General features: G+C 40.8%; 3 protein-coding genes across 4 annotated transcripts in view; 2 read left to right on the forward strand and 1 right to left on the reverse strand.

Moving 5' to 3' along the window:
* Positions 1-4046: 4046 nt before the first annotated feature.
* Ance-3 (angiotensin-converting enzyme Ance-3) overlaps positions 4047-22281 on the reverse strand; it is a 44837-nt gene continuing 26602 nt past the window's right edge. The window contains exons 11-13 of the mRNA XM_046621232.2: positions 12687-12827; positions 5795-5961; positions 4047-4631 (exon numbers count right to left, since the gene is read on the reverse strand). Of these exons, the coding sequence (XP_046477188.1) occupies positions 4459-4631; positions 5795-5961; positions 12687-12827 (481 nt within the window). The 3' untranslated portion in view covers positions 4047-4458. The remainder of the gene's footprint in view (positions 4632-5794; positions 5962-12686; positions 12828-22281) is intronic.
* On the forward strand, positions 14260-16315 carry LOC124216585 (mantle protein-like). The gene is made up of 2 exons (XM_046621242.2): positions 14260-14420; positions 14688-16315. The coding sequence occupies exons 1-2, from the start codon at positions 14409-14411 to the stop codon at positions 15996-15998; spliced, it is 1323 nt and encodes a 440-aa protein (XP_046477198.1). The 5' UTR covers positions 14260-14408; the 3' UTR covers positions 15999-16315.
* LOC124216594 (valine-rich protein-like) lies at positions 18879-20937 on the forward strand. 2 transcript variants are annotated; one of them, XM_069135183.1, is made up of 4 exons: positions 18879-19104; positions 19184-19267; positions 19358-19559; positions 19771-20937. In XM_069135183.1, the coding sequence occupies exons 2-4, from the start codon at positions 19256-19258 to the stop codon at positions 20511-20513; spliced, it is 957 nt and encodes a 318-aa protein (XP_068991284.1). In that variant the 5' UTR covers positions 18879-19104; positions 19184-19255; the 3' UTR covers positions 20514-20937. The 2 variants fall into 2 exon arrangements, with proteins under 2 accessions (XP_068991284.1, XP_068991285.1); XM_069135184.1 differs by having other exon boundaries at positions 18879-19267; positions 19361-19559.

Here is a 22281-nt window from a genome sequence, read left to right on the forward strand (position 1 = left end):
GTGAAACGCAGAATTTTTAGTATCGAAATTCGGTGTGAGTAAAATGAAAACAGAAAATATTATAGAAGTGACATTAAAGATGAATAACGACTCTGTGGTGAATCATTCGACATTAATTTCGGTCATACGCATTTCGACAAAACTTGTTTTAAAATTCTACACGATTGTGAAATTCAACGATGCGTGACATATTTTGAGAGATTAAATCTTGTTTACTCTTACAAACGTACCTTGTAACCTTTTTCGTATTCTTGTGCAATCCTTCCATCGTTGTCAACAATTTTACGAAAAGAAATGAAGAAATTTTACAATCACGTGGTCGTCAAGAAAAATTACAAATCTCTGACGCGAAGAGATTTATCGACAATTTGCAAATTGGGATTATGCTGGAAGTTTCGTTTGCCGATTAACCAATATTCTTATCTATTCTTTACCCCCACACAATTGAACTTTTTTTGTAATTCATTCATTACTTGGAACCTCAATTTATTGAACTCTACAATTTTCATCCGATGATCCAAATTCCTGCCTTCAGTTCATGACAATTAGATATTTATATTTTCCATGCTGAGATTAGAACCGGCGGCCGTTTGTTTAATTTCGATTTGATCGTCTATAGTTTGGTACCGTATTGAAGATTGACATGCACTTTAAATCAGACATATTATTTATTATTCCTTATTTTTATAATTTCACTTCATTTATTCTATTGATGGAAAAAGATTCAAGTTATATATATATATATATATATATATATATATATATATATATATACGTTTAAAATTCTACAATTACGTATGTATAACGTTAACGTAAGCATGCTGCACGTACTTTATATTATAAATATCAAACTTGGGTTAATATACACGTTAAGAGAATCGTATAACATTAATTTATGAATATTTATACAGTGATAAGTTAAGCTGCGAGAAATATCTGGATAATTAAGAAATATCGATGATTTATCGTGTGCTTAATCGGGACGTTTTCTTTAAAATTTGTTTACTTATATGGCTTCGTTTACAATTTCCCGCACACTTGGATAGAATTATAATAAATGAGTTATCGTCTATAATTACACGTCGACGAACGAATGACGACCAGACGCTGATTTTGAACGTCTATCACATCCATTACTCGTATATTACAATCAATGAGACACACGCTATAATTGATAAATATTCACGAGAAGATACGCGAAGAAGAACTTTTATGAAGTATGAATCTGATAAAAAGGGCTTATAAATAAGTTTCAGTACATTATTCTCTAAAGACAAATTGATATTAAGTCGTATTAAAACTAAAAATAATAAAAAAAGAGAAGAAAATAAAGGGAACGAAATTTTGACCTTCGGAGAAATTTAATTTTCTATACAAATTTCCGAGTTTAAAAAATGAAAACCAGTAGATGATACGAGGAGTAATATATCGTTTGTGATGCACTTGTTTCGGAGAAGATGACGGGCTAAAAATATGAGGGCCAGAGGCTGCGCGTCCCTTTATTAGATTGTCGGCTAATTCTGTGCCCTTCGCCTACGTAGATCAGAGGGAGAAAATTACGATGCTTACAGAGTTTAACCCGGAACTTTTGAAATCCCACCAGCGAGCTAAAGTTTTAAAGTTGAAGAAGTGGCGTCAAACGTAAATAAAACGGTTGGATCAAAAGCGGTAATTTGAAACGAAATTTCATCCCTTTCAAATTCTTCATATCAAAGACATTCGGTACGGTAAGTAAGAAAAAAAAAAAAAAATAATAATTACAAATCCACCGAATGAGAATAATAATGTTTAGTGAAAATTTTTTTCCTCAGGTTTGTATTTCTCAATTATATACGATGGAAAGAAAATTTCTTCTTCGTCGCAAGTGGTAAGCGTGATTATAGAAAAGGTGGACTTGTTTAGACGACGACGTGATGAGATTTTCGCGCCTTCTCGCGAAGATATAAAAATTTCTACACCTACGCTACGCAGTATCAACGTCAAACCGCGGCAATAATTAGTGAAAACTACCGAAGCGCAATAATTACGTAATTCAAAGATAAAAAATAAACAAACTTATTACATAATCATCGATGTGGTTCTGAATTCCAAGTTTGAATTTAGCGAGTGAGTTAGTTTATCGTCTTTTGAATGAATTTTTTTTATGGATAAACATGAAAGGGTGAAAAACGGAGGCTCGATTCCTTTAGCGACAAATATGCGGCAATAGTTGCAACGACGATTTTAAAGTGCGTAAGTTTCTTTCTCTCGTGCGCAAGCGGCGTGGTTTGTACTGACGTAACCGGCAACTGCCTTACCGACTACTTCCGGTTTCTGTTATACATGTATATATATATACATATATATAAGAATGGTAGAATTATTGTAGGCATGCGCGCTTTGCCGAAGAATTCCACGAGCGAAATTTATGTGCACTGGCCTCGATAATAATATCTCCTCACTTTTTTTTACACCGTTATACACACAGATTTAACCGTTCGCATTTCACGTGCCAGCTGCCTTATACCTACGTATTACACGTGTTTATGTACAGGTACGTTATAAGATATCTACACGTACGTTGCGACAACGTTGGAGAAGTAACACGCATCATCCATTCGCCGTTGACGCAGCGTTATAACCTTTTAGGTACAACGATCACGAAACCTTGTCTTCTCCTGCTGGGTAGTAAGGAATTTTTTTGTTTTTTTTCCTTTCATCGGGTCAAACGCCGCTTACCCTTCGCCCACGAGTTATTCAAATTTATGATTTTTTTTTTTTGTTTTTTTTTTTTTTTTTTTTTACACAACCACGAGCTGTGATTATTCCGCTCTCGTTTACACGAAAGGAGTAAATTCCGCGCGACGAAAGTTGAAACCTCGGAATAACATTTCCGACTGCGAAAAATATATCTCTGGTGAATATTTATACTCCCACTTAAATTCAGAGCTCAATAAAAACGAGGGAATGAATTTTCGTACAAGATACTAAATTTCGGCTTCACGATTTGGTGCGAAAATTGAATATAACCGAAACGAATGATTCGCGATAAAATTTCATGATCGAAGTTTACCGCAAATCGGGAACAGTACGGTTATTCCCGAATTCTAATTCAAGCGTAAAATAAATTTTCGACGCGTTCGTACAGCAAATAATACCGTAAACGGACTGTAAATAAAACCGTAGGTAAAAACCATCACGTACGGTGGATTTGCCGAGGAGTTGGCGATCTTCGAGAAAGCAGCCGTGTCTTAAATCACTGCCACAATTATATAAACAATATCAACAACAGAAATACAAAAGGAAGTGAATAAACGAAAGTAAGAAAAAAAAACCATGGAACGTAGTACGGAAAAGGAAAAAAGAGAGAGAGAGAGAGAGGGAAGAAATTGCAAAAATGTGTTCGCGTGTCCGTATATAGAGAGGCGGATATCCCCCGAGCATTGTTCCCGTGACATTTCGTGCCGTGGAATCGCGCGCCGACTTCCACTACGGGCGAGTTTTAACTTCCACTCGAACAATTCTCGCCGATTTAAGTCGTAGTAACGGTTACATAAGCGATTCGAGATGCTGGACCAGTTTTCGGTGCATCGTACCGATCCCGATCCGCACCTCTTCCTGCCTCAGCTCTCCCCCCAATCACCTTCATCCGCACACCTTACCTCACACGCATTCGCACACCGCAAAACACGGTCGAATTGCTCCAGGCGGAAATTACCGTTTCTCTTTCACCGAACGTCGGTGAAGATCGTGCCGATGTCAACTGTCGAGGGAAAGAATTACGCAATGGGAATTGCGAAAAATGTTGCGCAGCTGTGGTGACATCTGGTGGTGAAAAATTGACAGTTCAATTCTCCCGTATTTAATTTTAAAGTATCGTTTTCGAAGGATTTTTTACTCGGTTCGCGTTCCATTTCCAGCAATTAAAGCCTCACAGCCTGCACCGAGTTTTCCGTATTCTCGTAGTTGCGTGAATTGAGTTAAAACTGTCATCGATTATAGTTCGCTTTTCGGCGCCATATTGATCAGCCATATTGCGCGGGTAATTTTAAAGTCACACCGAGAAATATTTCATCCGTCATAGTTTATTTGTACTAGAAATACTTTAGTATAATCGGTATTGTTACAATAAAACGGTATAAATATTATACAGTAAACATAACTAGAAATTTTTCTCAGTTCGGGGTACAACCTCGTTATTGAGAACGGTTAACTTCTTCAATGTACTGATTTCGGGGGTCATTAACTCTCATCTAAGATTCTACTGTTCGTCTATTCATTTTTAACACCTTATCAATTCCAACCACGGTTTGGATTGCTTTCTGTTGAAAATGAACCGCTCCTCGAACCGATTCATTTATCCATACAACGAGGTCATTCGATAAAATCTGATGAAATCAGGCGGATTACAATTGCGTTAAGCCTATCGAAAAAAACGAGAATTTTCCGGCTAACGAGCACCACGTATCCTAATTATTTTCATAGGTGAACGATTGCGCTTTGAAGAGAAGACGTTAAGCAACCGGCAATTGAAATGATCGTGATTAGCAAGGCGCAGGTGGGCGACTCGACGGTGAATGCAGAGTTGTAAAATCCGCTTCCGTATACCTGAAGTCCGGCCGTTTCAATGCTCCGTTTGCAGTAATCTCCGTCTGAAATCACAGAGTTAAATGTCGTCAGTACGAACGGCGGACGTTATTTTACACCTCGCGATAATAGTGCGGTGAAACCGCCGCGGGAGGCGATTGCCGTCCGCGATTCCGCGCACGGAGTGCAAAAAGGTGACGAAATACGCTTTTAACGAGAACAGGAAGTGCAGGACGATAAGATAAGAGACCCGGATACATAATGCAGATCGCCAATTTTCCCGCCTTCCAAACATCCGCGTCTATGCAAATCTTCTCCACTTTTCTTTCCGCGCTTACGGGAAGGCTTGGCAGGTTCAAACAACGCTGCGTTTTTCGCATACTGATCGTGTGATTGGAATTCTCGCATGACGATGGAAGCTAAAAAGATTGCAGGAGAAATGACGTGGAAAGTGAGTCTACAGGTTTTTTCAAATATTTCCCAGTTGCGGGCGATGAAAAATTGTTAACTAATTCATTTGAATGAACTTTTCTAATCAAATCCATTCGCAATAATCGCATATCGGATATCAATGACATTTATCTATTCGTGAGCTTAGAAAATTTCCTTTATATCTGCTAAAAAAATCCAAACATTACAAAAAATAGTTTGGATACGAATTTATTTATTTTTTTTTTAGTTCAAATTGTTGTAAAAGTAAGAAAAATCCATCAGATTCGACGGACTTCGTTCTTTCACCTTGGCTCATTTTGTTCAGTTGACTATTTTCCACAACCTCACCAGGATACAATTTTTTCATAATACTTACATATCCAGTATTCAATTTTCCAAGATTACACAGACGTTAATTTGTATCAACAAATAGCAGTATTCAACCGAATATTTGAAAAAAAAATTAATCGTTACGATGAAATTATAGAATATAGTTGGTTAAACAAAATAAGCCAAAGCAGAGTAGAATGGATCAAATCTAACTGATTTTTTTTTTAATTTCAAAACACCTTGAAATTAAAAATTCACATCTAACTTATTGGTCGTGATTTTAAGATTTTTTTCTTGGGAAATTCATGGGAAATTCGTAGGAAATTCTCTCGTACCTCGCGAGTAGCTAAATTTTATTGATATCCGTCGTGCGATTATCGCGTATGTAACGAATTATAAAAGTACAGATTCGCGCGCATCAACTACCTTAAATCAAATCAAACTCTCAGCGAAATCAGTGACTCACCGTAAGTCCATCCGACGAGTTCACCAGTCCTGAGGTTTTCGGTTCTGAGCCAGTCTTCAAGGGGCCTGAAGAATTCCCTGAGAGCATCACCGTCGAGTCTCACTTCACCCGTAGCTTCTTGCAGCGTCTCCTGCCACGGAATGGACGATCCTTTCTCCATTAATCTCCTATAATGACCAGAGAGGCACCGATATTAATTACCGAATATTCGGTGCGTTATGCCACATGACGACTTTGGCTAGCCGCAGGCGTTCTTCTATGAACCGAACGATCAAGCCGCCCGTATGCGTTTTAAATTTATGACAAAAATTTCATACGTTTAATACCTGCAGCAATATCCTTGGTGGAATGATTATAAATTCGTGTAGGTATACAGACGTGTAGATATTTATTTGCGACTGTGCATAAATCGTCGTATCACTTTCATAAACTCCTTTCTTACCGGTTTTCAAAACTTTGGTTGTTTCATTACACCGGAACACTGTTTATTTTGTTCTCATTAATCAGTCATCTCTACGTCAAATCGGACTTTATATCCGTGTAAATTTGGTTAAATTACGACGCAGTATTTAAATCCGAGATTAAAAATTCTTCGATATTACGATGAACTGAGTATAAGGACGACAAAAAAAAAAAAATAATAAAAATGAAAACAAAATAGTAACACGCATTAACGTAGAAATCAAAATGTTCATCTACGTATAAGCAACTAATTGCTGTAATAAATATTCGATCGTAGTAGATGTTAATATCGTGGATAGATCTCGCCGATTTCTCGATTACATCTTATAATCGATTATAGACAGGATGAAATATTCTCCAGAGAGAGAGAGAGAGAGAGACGGAGAAAGAAAAAAAAATAAGAATATTAAAAAATAAACATACAGAATGAAAATAACTATGGCATAATCGCGCGTGTGAATCGTTACGAGATCCACGGCCTGAGGTTTTTTGGTGTTCCAATTAACAAGGCCGTTGGAGAAAATAAAAAAAATAAAAAAACATATAAGCATGCTCTCGCGAGCACCTCTTGTATCAAAGGCGTTAAATTTCCCTTAACCACGCCCACTTGTAACGGCTATTTTAATCGGTTCACGGTATAGATTGACATCGCAAACAGAGATTTATCGCAGAGGGGATTCCGATCGTTGAGGTAGGTCGTTTCTCCATCGACCCGAGAGATCGAGCCGTGCGATAGGTTTGCATGAAAAATCTGGAATCCCTCATTCTGGAAGCTTTTGATACACCGCATAATTTGTAAGCCACGTGTGACGCAACGATGCGTCTCTTCACCTTCACCTTCCAAGTGATCGGTCGGAGAAGCGTAATTGAACGATGATCCGTTGTCGTATTCGAAGTCAAGATGATAAAGATATTTACATTCCAGTATCGCGTGGACAAGTCCAGGTATAATTTAATAACTAGGCACACAGCTTTCTGCAAACGATATAATGATACGTGGTTTACGGTGACGAAAATTACGACGCTTCGGTACCAACGGTACCGGTTCTTTAACCATTATTTAAATTAATAAAAAGGGGGAAAAAAAAACGTTCCCGATGCACCGCGAGCATCGCGATGATGGAAACTCACCGCCGTTGCTCAACGCTGTGATTATATTGAACGCTAATTATTCGAATCACAGATTTCTACCTTATTCGTTACGCATTATACTCATTACTAATCCTCCACTGCAGAGCTTCGAATTGATTTGGAAAGAAGAAATGACAATCATTCGATCAGAGTAAAGATTTAATTTACTTTTCCGAAGGAGGTTCGTTGGCAAATAATTGATACATTTTATGAATTTGAAGGGTAAAATCAGTCAAATATTTTACCTAGATTTTTAGTAATTTTGAGATGATTTGAAATGAAGCATAGAATTCTAGTATATTCAAGTATTTTATTCTTTAAGAAACATATTTCGTAGTTTAAGACTGTAATAATTCGTTGAATATTCAATGCGCGACGATCCCGCAATAAAATTAATAAAAAGTATCGATGAATTTTGGCCAACGAACCTCCTTAATAATAATTAAAATAAATAAATCAATGGAATGATGAATTTTAATATAACTTCGGACATCCGTCACGAAATTGAATTTATTCATCAAGTTATAAACTTAGGAATCAATAAACACACGTTGGAATAGACGGTGTCACACGTCTGCAGTGCGAAACGTTAAACGGATATGAAATTGAGATCGTCTATCGGTGAAAATTACGTAGGTAGCGCCTGTAGGACATTGGCCAAGAAGCGATAATGACCGATTGCAAATAATAATCTGCATTTGAGCAATAAAAACCGGTTTGTGAGCTTGGAAATTGCCATTTTTACATCTCTCGCTATGCAAATGCCAGTTTTATTACAATTTATGGTAAAAAAAACAATTTCTCAAACGAATAAGTAATAACGCGAAACGATAAATCGAAAGTAAGAAGAAACTGGTAGCGGTATAAAAATAGAATTGAGATAAAAATCGGGCTGTTTTCTTGCTTGCCAAAATTTGACGATAAATCGTACGATAAATTATCGTTTTAAATGTCGATCTTTCGTCGACGGAATATATTGAGTGAAATATATATTTTTTTCTTTCGACTGACCAATAACCGTATATAAATGTATATATATATTTATATATATTTATAACGTGGCGACTGACTGCATTCTTGAATACCTTGGCTAAAAGTTGAGCAACTCGGGATACAGCATATAATTTCTAACATGTATCTGGTATATAAGTAAAAGTTATTACCAGGTAGAAATCATCAAGACTTTCAAGACTGATTATGCGTATTTATGGATTCTCGATTCTCGTGCGTCCGCCGAATGCCCGCAACGAAAACTTCGCTGAACAAAATCGTCCCCATATTTCCTATCTTCATCAATAACACGTCTCCGTGTCTTTTTTTCTACTTGTCGTTCACACTCGGTATATTTCGAGAATCAATAAAGCGCCTGCTTCAAGTCCCGCTGCAATATTCCCGCGGTATGGGAAACGCGGGTAGGTATAGGTATGAATCAGCGAATTCCTATGTGGTAATTTATGAATTTTATAATTTCCGGTTCGCAGGGGAAATCGGCACTCTCCTGTTGCGCCCCGCGTATTGGCCGGGAGTTTCGCAAGGAATGGGGGACGTTGATGTAACGCGACTTTAATGCGACACTATGGACGGGTGGGTTTGTAAAATAGGTACGTACACACGCGTAACTGCGTACCGATTTAAGCTACGTGAGAAAATAACACTGGCGTAATATACGGGCACGTGTGAACAATTGAAAAACGTTGCATTATCTAGGCTGTCCCGGTGTAACGAAGGGTTCGACGCAATTAACCGCGATCGGCAGCGTAAGCACAGCTTTCATCCGGTCCCCGCAGCTGGACTCGCGAAACGGTTTCAAGGCGTAATTTCCGCTCCCTGTGTCAGGATATTCGTTATAATTAATTTTCATTTTTTTTTTCTTCTATTATTCTCATTACACTCGAACGCTCCTGGACAAAAACGTCGAGTGTTGGACAGCCGATCGCGAACGCGAGATCGTTTCAACAACGGTCCACTTTCTTCCTGCGATTCGAGTTCCCGCAAGGAAGTGTCAACCGGACAACGTGTAATCCATATCGCCGTTGCGTAACGCCGATCGCCGATCTGTTCACCGAATCGGTAGGTATTATAATAACCCGTCACACGCGAGCTGAGAATTGACCGAGCTTTCAGGATCACCCTGCAGAAAATTCTCGGTTTATAGGAGCTTTTTGATACAGATTTTTACCGGCGTATCTGAACGTTGTTAATACCGATCTCGAAGAAAGGTGTTGCCTCATTTTGTTTATTGCTCTCACCGTGTTGAAGCACCGCGAGACTTTTATGGCTAAAAGAGAAAAAGAGAGAAAAGAAAAAAAAAAAAAAAACACGAATTTTATGACGACGGAAATTGCAATTTTGCGTAACGATCTTGCCGCCGGTTTGATACGCGCTCGTTTATTATCTCCAGCCTTTCTCACCAGTTTACGTTTTCGTTCAAATCGCAGGACGGCAATTGCTGTGCAACCTTTTGATAACGAGGCGAGATCGGTTTCGGGCAGAGAAAAATCGGCAGTATGAAATACCGATTTCGTCAACGTATTAGATGAGAAATTTTATTACCATTGCACAAATTGAACCTATATACCTAAGGTGAATTATAACGGCGAGTGATTTGCTTTGAATCGGCGTGTACACGGCCAAACGATCGACGGTAATTGCACCACCTAGGATCTGATTATTTCAATCGAGCGTCATTTCCATTGTTGATCAATGATTGGCCCGAGTCGAGATGTTGCTTTGCAATGACGAATGATAGTCCGCCATTTATTGTGTGGCGAGTCGAATTACTTGGAATTTTATTGCACAGGTTTCAATCGATCGGATCCCGGATCTCAAACAGTGGCCAGAAAAAATTTAACCAACAATTTTTACAAACCCAAACAATTTTTTCCCCGCTTTGTTTTGACTTTCAACAAATTCAGGCCAACTGCAATATTTGCATCGCGATCTACTCGTTTTTTCACAATTACTTTTCAAGGAGTTTATTATACTGGTATTTTGTTGTCGCCTGTATAATTCTGGAAAAATTATGCTACGAAATTCCGAGGAATAAAAATCGAATGAATGTAAATATCACGTTACGTACCTATGAGAGTTGAAGGAGACAGAATTTGGAAAGGTCAAAGCCTCCTAAAGATTCTTTGTGAATCGTAGTATACCCAAAGAATTTGCTATATTCTTAATTATAGCAGAAACCAGGCGAGGCCCACGCCATTAATCTCGTCTTATATCCGGGTTCGAAAATATTTTACAGTACATTTTGTCGCATTGCTCGATACGCTGATCTGTCAGCAAAAACGGATCTTTTCTTAAAATTAACGAACCGTTGTCGCATTTTATTGCGAAGAAGAAAAATATAAAATAAAATTTATATTTCCTGCCAGCATTGATCTTCAAGTTCCAGCGCATCCGCATTATATTTCACCCTCTTTTTCACAATCTGAAATTTCATTTGAATTCGTTTTTTTTTCTCAACAAAATGACGACTGTTTAAAATCGAAATTCGATCCTTCGTCGAAGGTTTTAAGACTTTTTTTTAAATTCCATGTCTCATAAAAAGAAGAAGATTTGATAGAAAAAGAGGTTAATTAATCCGAGAATATCGTCTCCAAATTTGAAATACCTAAATCGGCTTTCACCGTTTCCGAGATATCGCAGGCTCCGCAAATCATGATTAAAGTCATAGTCACAGAGGATTCTACCTATAATTAATCAATTAATTCTATAATTAGACACTTGTATCCAAGATGGTGGAAGGTAGGATCTTATTAATTTTTTTTTTTAATGCAAAACTCGTCCCGTTCGCCTGAAAAAATTACTTCACGATATAAATTTACACCGTTACGTTTCATAAGGTGAAAAAAAAAGAAAACATCGTCGAGAATCGTTACGTCAGCTGCATTGTTTGCACTACTTAACTTCGCGGTGTATGGATATATGCGTATATACGTACATTCGCGTGATTCCTAATTTGCATACGTAGAGTAGCTCTGGGTCTGTCTTTGGATACTCTCGGCGTTTTGTCCGTTGGAAAATATTCCGGAGGGTGTGCGGCAAGCTTTCCGCTGGCGCAAGTCGGCCGCAAATGCCGGCTCTTAACGTGGGAATATAATGTAATGTGTTACAAACGCCGAGACAATTCCCGCGTGTGTTACACTTTGCATATTATAATATACCTGTAACGGGCATGCACGAGGTCCTTAATTCGCCTCGGTTTCCCGTGTCTTTCAATCCCCCCCACGGTTTATTCGCGACTTTGTGAATGTGGCGCGTTGCAACGCGGCTCGCACAACAGCTTCGTTCGATCGCGATCGGAGATCTAACCGATCGATACCTGCAGCCGGCAGCTATAACGTGCAGAAGGAAAACGAGAGCAATGGCGAGGATCGAATCCGTGTTCCACGACGTAATCTATAGATCCTTCTATATTATTTCCTAACGCGTTAATCACCTTCGTCTTGTAATTGATTTACGGCTCGACGTCGGTTCTCTCAGGATTATTTTACCGATCAAGAACTGATATCAACGATTTTGTATCGATTTTTGTAATTCCTTATTTTTGTTGTTATTATCATCGTGGTGATGATTTGTTTTTTTCTTACTCTTTTTTGGGCGGACACTTTTCAATTCGGATTACTTATACATTTTATGCTTTGCTTCTGGTTGATAATTTATGCCGGAGACAATTTTACCGACTCGATATCCTTGGATCGATATATGTATGGTATCATCGAAATCTTCATGATTATAGAATGCTGTGCTCTGTGCTTTTATTTATTTCAATCTTTTGACATTTTCTTTTTTCGTCAACGAAGATAAGAATAATTAATTCCAGGTTTTATGACTGTCGATTAGCCGAGTTTTTTAAACTTTCAAATTGTAGTTAAATTTTCAACAACTTCGCATGATAGAAAGGGCTCGTATATCTTTTCATCGACCATCGTTTGTCGTCGGGAAAAATATACTCCATTACCATAAAACAAGAACCTTGCGTAAATCTTGACTTCATAAATACGGAAGACGAAATTTGCTGCGTAATATTTCCCTTGCTGTAAATGTTACACATAGCTAGAGTCTCGGATATTTCTTATCGCTGAGGAACTTTGTTTAATATTTTTCATTTGAGAAAAACAATGATCGAAAATATGGGGAAAATAATTTCTTGATTCTCGCGTATTTTCTTCTCGGAGTTCTGAGCCTATCGATTCAAGTCAAGCTTATTTATGCATTTATTTATTTATTTACTCACTTACTCATTTTAATAAATTGTATAGAAAGTAGATAAAAAAAATCCGCTTTCACTCACCCTAAAATTCCGCCAGCGGCACCGCTCCCGTAGAAATCACATCGATGCAGTGGCTTCTGAGGATCGTTAAGGGATCGTTGACCAGCGGCTTGGCAGAGAGCTCGATAAATTTGGAACTGCAGAATACCAGCGACAAAATTTCTGAAATAAATCAAACGAAATCATTGGGTGACGTTCGTGAATTTGTTAAAAAGTTCATCCTCACAGTCTGAAATTTGCACCTTTATAGACATTTACGCGTACTAATGAATTCCTCGCTACAATAAATGTGGATTTTATAAAAAATACGAATCAGCAATTAAATTCCTCACGAAGCAGTTCAATTATTTCGACTTCGCACAAGCGTTTGTATTCCACTTACAGATCCCTCGCTAACAGGACGATACCGTTCTGTACGAAGTTGAAGAACCTCAAATATAAATGAAATCCTTTTCACTGAAAAAGGAGAAAATACCGGAGGTCGTCTTTAATAGAGTAAAAAATAATAATAAATAATAAAAAATAAACAAATAAATAAATAACCAAGTATTCAAAACCAAAAATCAAACCACAGTCGGATGGCCGGATTAACGTCTGTGGTAAAAAAAGTGAGACATAAATAACGACCGATTTGGTAAGTTTTCAGTGTAAGGTTTGGTTAGAAAAACAAATCTAATAGTGTAGTTTTCGCTCTTAGATCTCACCAATCTTGTTTGACGTGGCGGAGTGGAGTAAACACAGAGAGAGAGAGAGAGATAGAAAAAAATAAAAAATGCCGTACCGAAAGAAGAAAAACGAGTCGTCTCCGATTCCGACATCTGCACACACACACATCGACAGTGAGCCTCTTATGTCAACCGTGGAATATATCCGATTCCTATATATAACGCGAAATCACGGCAAACGTAATATCAAGTGTATAAGTAGACACTTTTACTTGCAGCCTTGAATTTTCACGTAGTTGATAGACAAGAGAAAAAGAAACCGTACGTGTGCATATGTACGTACGTAATGTTATTACGTATCTTACGGCGTGTGAAATTTATCATCAAAATATAACACCGGAGGCATGATCTAAAATACTGGATCCCGATTCACTCGAGCAGAGAGGCTTCAATACGATACGTAAAAAAGCGGAAAAGAGATGGAGAAAAAAAAATAAAATGCATGTAGAGAGAAATAATGGTTTCTACCTACGCGAAATTCGTGAACGAGATTCAAACTACCTTGAGAAAAAGAGAGAGAGAGAGAGAGAGAGAAGTAGAAGAAGACCTCGTGTGACATGTACAGGTTTCGCTGCCTCGTCCCAGACGTCCTTTACATAATTTTCGACGATTCTATGGTTTGAATTAACCGTCCAGTACCGGCCGCTAGTGTGTATAAACTCTCTTCGAGAAAGAAACTTACTAAGGCTACTTTGGGTAAAAAAGTGAATCGAGCGAAAGAAGAGGAGAGACGAGGAGAGGAAATACAGAAGGAAGAGTAAAAAAAGTGAAGAGAGATAGAGAGAGAGAGGGGAAAAAAAAAGAAAAAATTCGAACGAAACCACACGAGCGTTAAGGGGGAGAGGCAGGACCTCATCGGCGGGCCCGACTTCGTCGCACAAAGAGACGTGGGGGTAGGGCCTAGGCGGCTGGGCCCCGTCCGAAGGCGAAAGTGTGCCGCGTATATAAGGCCCGGAGCCAACGGCAATCAGCATCCAGTTCACTCCTGGACTCACCCAGAACATCGTGAAACACAAAAATGAAGAGCCTGGTACGTCGATAACACGATATATTTTACAACCAGCCCGCGGTGTCGTTACGAAACGAGCAGGAAACCGCGTTATAAGTGTACCCATAACATCGGGAGATATTCGATACGGGAGCTCTAAAATCAAGTGCTATACATACGACAAGTGAAAATTTCCCGATCACGAATCACGCCCTTTTTCTCAATTTTGTCTGCTTTCGGGTATATAGAATAGTCGAAACCGAGAGAGATTCTCCAGCTGTTTATAAAACTTTTTTTCTCCTATTCCAGCTATTACTAGCGCTACTAGCGCTCGCCGTAGCGGCTAACGCTAAGGAGGAATCGGCGGCGACACCGGTTGCGGCTTCCGAAGGTTCAAAATCGGCGGAATCACCCAAGAAGCAAGACAAGCGTGGAATCAACCATGCTTACGGTTACGGCTCCGGCGGCTACGGTGGCTACGGTGACTACGGCAGCTACGGCAGCTACGGCGGCTACGGCGGATACAGCGGCCTCGAAATCGGGGGTGGTCACGGTGGCCTTTCATACGGAGGATCGAGCCTCGGAGGCTTGAACACCTACTCGCTTGACAATTACGGAGGCCACGGAGGCTACGGAAGCTACGCAGGCTACGGAGGCTACTTGGGAGGAGGTTACGGAAGCGACGGTGCTCATGAGAACGTGAAAACCGTGACGGTGGTGAAGAAGGTGGCGGTGCCGTACCCAGTTGAGAGGCAAGTCCCTTACCCGGTCGAGAAGCAGGTACCCTACCCAGTCAAGGTCCCGGTCCCGCAGCCCTACCCCGTAGAGAAGCAGGTTCCGTACCCGGTGAAGGTACTGGTCAAAGTTCCGGTCCACGTTCCGCATCCCTACCCGGTAGAGAAGAAGGTTCCGTACCCCGTACACGTCCCGGTTGACCGTCCCTACCCCGTCAAGGTCCTCGTGCCGCAACCCTACCCCGTAGAGAAGCACGTACCCTACCCCGTCAAGGTTCCCGTTCCACAGCCCTACCCCGTTGAGAAGCAGGTACCCTACCCGGTCAAGGTTCCAGTCCACGTGCCGCAGCCCTACCCCGTAGAGAAGCTCGTCCCGTACCCCGTGAAAGTTCACGTTGACAGGCCCTACCCCGTCCATGTCTCGAAGCCGTACCCGGTTACGGTGGAGAAGCCGGTTCCCTACCCAGTTGAGAAGCCAGTTCCGTACCCAGTCAAGGTACCGGTTGACAGACCGTATCCCGTCCATGTGCCCAAGCCCGTGCCCTACGAAGTCAAGGTCCCGGTGCCCCAGCCCTACGCCGTTGTGAAGAAAGTTCCGTACCCCGTCGAGAAGCCGGTTCCGTACCCAGTCAGCGTTCCGGTAGACAGACCGTACCCCGTTCACGTCGAGAAGCACGTCCCGTACCCCGTTGAGAAGCCTGTTCCATACCCGGTTAAGGTTCCGGTTGCGGTACCAGTCCACTACGGTTCTCATCACGAGGGTATCCAGTCTTATGGAAGCGGTGTCGTCAGCAGCATAGGTGAGGGAGGATTTTCCGGTTACGCTTCCGGACACGGTTTGAACGTCGAGGACTCATACAGCAGCGGATTTTCCCATCATCATTAGACAGACGGAGTCACGATACGAGGGGTTGATTTGACGACGAGTTGCAAGCCACCAGAAACGGATCGAAAGCTAGGATCGAGATTTTGGACTCGATGGATGCACAGCAACTCGGGGTCTTGCCGACTTTGGGCAAGACCTCGGAGTCATGTTTTCTATGGTATTGTTCAAGGCTTGTTAAATTGTCAGAACAGCGGTGGAGTCCAAGACCCGTTAATCGACCCCCGAACAATCGTCTGCTATATGCATGTTGTACAGTGAAATATTTTTATACCTTAAATGAAATAAAGTGGTTTTTTTTTATAGAAAAATGAAAACAACTCGTTTTCCTTCGTACCTAGTCTACCATCCCACACTCTCTTAAGATTTAAGCTTCTCGCACTACATGGTCAACAGCTATGGAAAGACCAGACATTTTCCGCGGAAAATGTGCTGGTAGTATTCCAATCCAGTTTTCAGGAATGAGCCTTACGGTTACCTCATCACTTCCGTAGGCGTAATGTGAGGAATGGACTACAGGACCTCTTCAACCGGGGCAATGGAAAGTAATCGTACACGTATTTCAACGCTCCGTTACACCGGTTAATTCAAAGTATTGCAATATCCACGGCTTATAATATATGTAAGTGAGTAATACGTATGTGTGCATCCATCGAGCTGTCGTCATGACGGTTTCGGACCGGCGACTGGACGCCGCACACGCACCGTGACTTACGTGGACGACTCCCAGTTTTATCCGGTATTGCGTAAGTCCAGTCATTAACGCATGCGGCTATCTGTGGCTGAAAGTAAGAGTACCCCCCTCCCCCTTCCGCTCCGCCCTCTTCTTCTTCCTTCGCTGAACACAGGGCCGATGCCTCGGGCCCAGGAAATGATCTCTCCTTCCAAACACAATGCCCCTCTCACTCGGTCGATGATCGCCTTGCCCCAAAGAAGTGAGAGACCGGATCGGGTACCAATTGCGTGATCGTTGGGGGCTTGTTGTATTTTTATTTTACCATCTGTTCTCTTTTTTTTTCGTCATTTTTCTTCTTAACTCACTGCCGTCAGTAATAATCAGACGTCGTCTTCGACTTTGGAACATGCTTCATCGCTCGATCTTGATCAATGGGAAACGAGAATGTGTGTATTTAGAGAATTCGGCCTTTCCGCCTTTCGCGAATTGATGAAGCTCTAAAGATTCTTCATTCAGTGTTGAGACGTTTTTGCTTTACGCTCATCCGCTTCTTACTGATCTTCTAATTTAATACTGTCCTAGAATATAGTTCCAGTCGATTTAGCGACTTGAAAACAAATTAAGGCAAGGCACACGATTCATTAATCATTTATGGTAATTCGACCAGCGGCTGAGTGCTGATGGTTTTTGTCAGTGGCTCAACAGAAAAAATCGTTGACATCCCACACAAGTAAACAAGCTCATCCATAAACATGAAATCAATTCTAAAAAACGTAGACCACCAAGGTGTCTCAATTTGACAATTTTTTGCAACCACGAAACAGGATCCATGCTACGAATCTATAAATTTGAATTTTTATGTAAACCACAAACTACTTCGACAGTTTTTTTCTTCTTAAATATTAAAAGTTGGCCCTCGGTGATGTGATTCTTGATGCTCTGATGCGATTCGAGTCAACGTAGAGCAGTCAGAAGGACTGTTTACACTATTAGCTGCAATTAGTATTACATCTGGTCTGCAGCAACTGCTTGCTGCGTGCAGAGCCACCATATCCGGTCAAAGCTGCATCGAACTGCGTAGAGGATATTTCAGCGGTAAGAGACTCGTTGGTAAAAGCGCTGCTTTCTAGTCTAGTTATCGTACACACAGAGTTGGAAATTTGCAACCAACGTCAAGTTACCATCTGAAAACCACGATCCGCTACGGCTAGTGGAGAACGTGCAGCATGTAATTGTCTTCCCATGATTATCATCTGCAATTTTCATGCCAAACGTGTCGCACTTTACTTTTTAACCTCAGATTTGCATCATATGCTGAATAATTGTTATGCAAGTTAACCGGTCCAAGGCTCGTTTCCATAAACGTCCAGGACAAAGAAATATTAATGTAAATGAACGTTGCAGGGTACTGCACGCATATTTTCAAGAAAGTGAAAATCCCTCGTGCCTAATAGGGACTCACTGTTCTCCACGAGACGGAATTTTCACAAATAAATGAACTGTTGTGATATTGCGCGAATTCATGGAACGTGACACCATGGAATATAAATGGGATTGATGAGTCTGTTCGACCTACAAAGTCAATTGTCAGCTACTGAAAATCGAAGGGGGTAACTTGTCCGATAAAAGAATACGTCGTGTCTGTGCGGGTCTTTGTTTGCTAATAAGCGTTTATGAAACCGTCGAAAGGAAACAATGGTTCAAGTAACAATTGCGGTTCTCACGGGACGACTGATACATGAGAATTCAATTAAACGGACAAATGAGAAACCAAACTTGCAAGAATCACGTGTCGACTTCTCCATCACGAGTTACGGATAACGTGTTATTTATTTTCAACCATCTGCCAATTATTTTCCGCTGGACAATTAAATTTTGGTATGGAAAAAAAAGGGTTCAGCGTTAGAAATAAGTGAATAAGTAGAACTTATTATCATTGACTTGATAGTAGGGTAAATTAGAATCACGGTAATCACTGAATGTGGCTGACTCAGAGCGAATTCAACACATCAAGACAGTGATCAAGGGACGGGATAGATCCGCTAATTGACATGCGTTTCAGGGCAATTAAACCAGTGCTCGTAAACCGTGAGCAGATGCATCGAAAATCGAGAGTGAAGCCCTGCAACCAAGGAGAGATCGCGTGCGAATCGTGAAATCAAGTGTCCGTTAAACACGGTCTTCCTATTACGGGGAAAAGGAGCTGACCGATATAGCTTAGCGATTTCTACGTTGCACCCGCCTATTGACCGAAATTCCGAAGGGTGGAAGCCCTTGATTCTCCAGGTTTCTACTCGGGAATTTTCGAGTATTGGATCCACTGTATATATTTTGGACTCGCATCTTAACTGACGGACTGACATCAGGAGAAAAACGTCGTTGTAGTCTGAGGAATTTCACTCTCGTGAGAATTACTAGTGCAGCGGGAAAGTTGTAAATATATTGTACATTAAGTTAAACGATTCACACCTCGATTCGCTCTTCTAATCCCGTATAAAAAGTCCATTCTCAGTTGCAGCAGCCGTCAGTTAAACTGCGATTCATCTCACGTGAAGAACCTCAGCTTGCTATTAATCTCATCGACATGTCGAAAAAGGTATCGGCTTCATCGGTTTTGTGGTTAACTGTGTCCCCTCAATTTAAAAACCTTGATTCTTGGATTTAACCTCCATCAATCGACTTTTAGCAGCATGGAGTTTCATGGATTGTAACCGCTATACTGCTGGCAGTTCAGTCCGGGGGATTTCGAGTTTATTCATGGGGCGAAAAGGCGGATCAAACACCGATGGGTTTGGGCTACGGGGTGATACATTTTAACATATCAGAGGACATGAACGATCTCGGAAAAGGGGGAATAATTGGAACAGATCGCATAGGCCATGGAGCAGGTAAGATTCTGACCACCATTTGCCGTTCCACTTTTCACACCAGCAGAGCTTTAACGATTCCAAAAACTTTTCGCTCTCTTGGGATGAGATCGGTCTTGGAATGCATGTAACCGACAGTGAAATTATGCTGACTCGAATCATTCCAGTTTCGTGACATTGAAACATTGTCGAAATCACGTTACTTCATCATCCGCACTCTTAATGTTTCCAGACGAAGTCAGCAGCGCCAGACACGTAGAAGAGGATCACGGACGCGGTAATTTCGAGGGTCGATTGCTGGGCCAGCACGTCCACGAAGACAACTACCGCGTAATAACGATCACAAAAAAGGTGGCCGTGCCGTATCCCGTGGAAAAAACCGTCCACTATCCAGTGATAAAGAAGATATTATACCCAGTCCGAGTACCAGTCGCGCAGCCTTACGCCGTTGAGAAGGAGGTGCCGTATCCGGTAAAGGTATATGTCAAGGTCCCCGTTAAAATACCGAAGCCGGTGCCGATCGTCAAGGAGATACCGTACCCCGTCAAGGTGCCGGTAGACCGGCCGGTTCCCCTAAAGATTTATGTGCCCCAGCCTTACCCGGTAGAGAAGAAGATACGCTACGATGTCGAGGTCCCGGTACCGCAGCCTATTCCTATCGAGAAGAACATCCCGGTTCCGGTAAAGGTTCAGGAGCATTACGCGCAGCCCTATCCGGTCGAAAAGGTCGTTCACTACCCGGTCGAAGTCAAGGTGGATAAACCGGTGCCGGTCCACGTCCAGAAGCCCTACCCTGTTCCAGTCGAAAGGCCGGTTCCCTATTCCATGGAAAAGCATGTTCCATATCCGGTGAATGTCCTGGTTGAACAGCCGGTGTCGGTACCAGACGAGAAGACACTTCTGGTGGATGAGACCATGGCTCACTGGGTTACTAACGCCTCGGATGCGCCGGTCAGAGATCAAGATAATCGATAGCTCGATCATGGGGTCGCAAATTCGGTCGAGTGATCGGACAAAGGCGTTGGCATTGGGAGGCAATGATCGTTAGCTCGTTAAGTGATCGGGTGGAGCTGCTTGTTGGAATAGAAATGGGGATTTAGGAGCGAGGCATGGCATATGGCATGGCTGACTCATGGTTGGAATCACGAGTTTAAATTCGGCGTAAAATGGTGTACTGATCATCTTCATTTTAATGTAGTAGTACATTGGGTAGACCGATCGCCTCGTTGTTATTTATTTTATTATCGTGTTAATAAATTATACTTGCATCACTGCGCAACGATGTATCTAAAATGGCAAGCGTTGCTGTAGATTACTCCCGATCCTATTTGTAATATTTCTGAGAAGTTAGCATTATTCACGACAAAGTTATTTTTAGAGCTTAAAAGTATAGAAAAAGAAGAAGAGTAATAGCGATGGTAACAATATGATACATAAAGATCTTGATAGCTGACTAATTCTTTTTGTACGTTATAGTACTTGGCACTAAATGTCAACCAGTTTGATTTTCGAATAAATTTAGAATGAACAGAGATCGAGTGAACGAGATGCCGAGATTCACGCGCTGAATGATGAAACAGTTTCATGAATTATTGAATAATTGTAAAACTGAAATGAAAAAACGAGAGTGTCATACTTCATTCCTCGAAATAAACTGCATCAAGATTGTTGGCAAAAAATGAAGCATAAATTATCGAAACTCGTAGTGAGGAGAAGAAACTCGTCTCGCAATATATCTCAAAACAGGCATTTAACGAGTGGGATTTCTTACGCAACCAAGGGTGTGGGCTTTATAAAAAACCTGAATTATTCCTCCACTTTATTTATACGAGCGAATCTTTGATGGCAACGAGTTGACAAACAACGTTATTAAGCACCTGCGATGAGAACATCAAACGGCAGTATTAAACCCGGATTTTGTTATCTGACGACTAATTGGCACCCTATTCATAAAACGCCCGGTTGGTTTTTTCGCCAGCTGAACTATTTTTAGTTCCTCCGAAGCGGATTATCTCGAAATTCCAGGCATCCAATATGAAATTCATAGTTACGCAACGTTATTTAAGGAAATATAAAATTTTATGGACTTGTACATGGACTCTATCGACCTTCGACGAACCATCGTCCCACTGAATCAGGTTCGAATAAACGATCCAGCCTCGATAAGATCTGGCTTCTCAACCGCCGCTTGCCCTTTCCGAATTACGAATAAAACACAAATAAGTGCGGCCTTTAATCACCGTTCGAACTCTTTGAAGCCCGCGGAGCTTGATGATGAACACCTTGGTTTCGCAAAAGTCAACCATGTCGTTCGTTCTACTGCAAGATTCTGTGCCCAACGAATCTGCAGTCCGAACGAAAAATGTGAAAAAGCCAAAGTTTAAGATACAAGAACACAGGTCCAAAAGCTGTGGCTGAAATCGATTAATTCTTATTAATAAATATAATATAAATATAATACCTGTGTATTACACTAGTGTCACACCGGGGTCTTTGCGTAGAAACTAAGATATTGATTTACATAACTTGGAAATCATTTTGGGATACTCTTTAACTATGATATTTCAAGGCAAATTAATTATCTTTGGGAAAATAAAACTTTGAATATGAAGAAGTAAAAAAATAAAAAAAATAAAAAAATGGATCATTCTACTTGCAAAATCGTAACTCGCTGAATTTTCAATATTTTGTGCTGAAAATCAACCGAGTAACTCTCAAGACACGGATATGTAGGGAAAAAAAT

The sequence above is a fragment of the Neodiprion pinetum genome, chromosome 4, assembly GCF_021155775.2.
Source record: "Neodiprion pinetum isolate iyNeoPine1 chromosome 4, iyNeoPine1.2, whole genome shotgun sequence".
In the NCBI taxonomy this organism is placed as follows: Eukaryota; Metazoa; Arthropoda; class Insecta; order Hymenoptera; family Diprionidae; genus Neodiprion; species Neodiprion pinetum.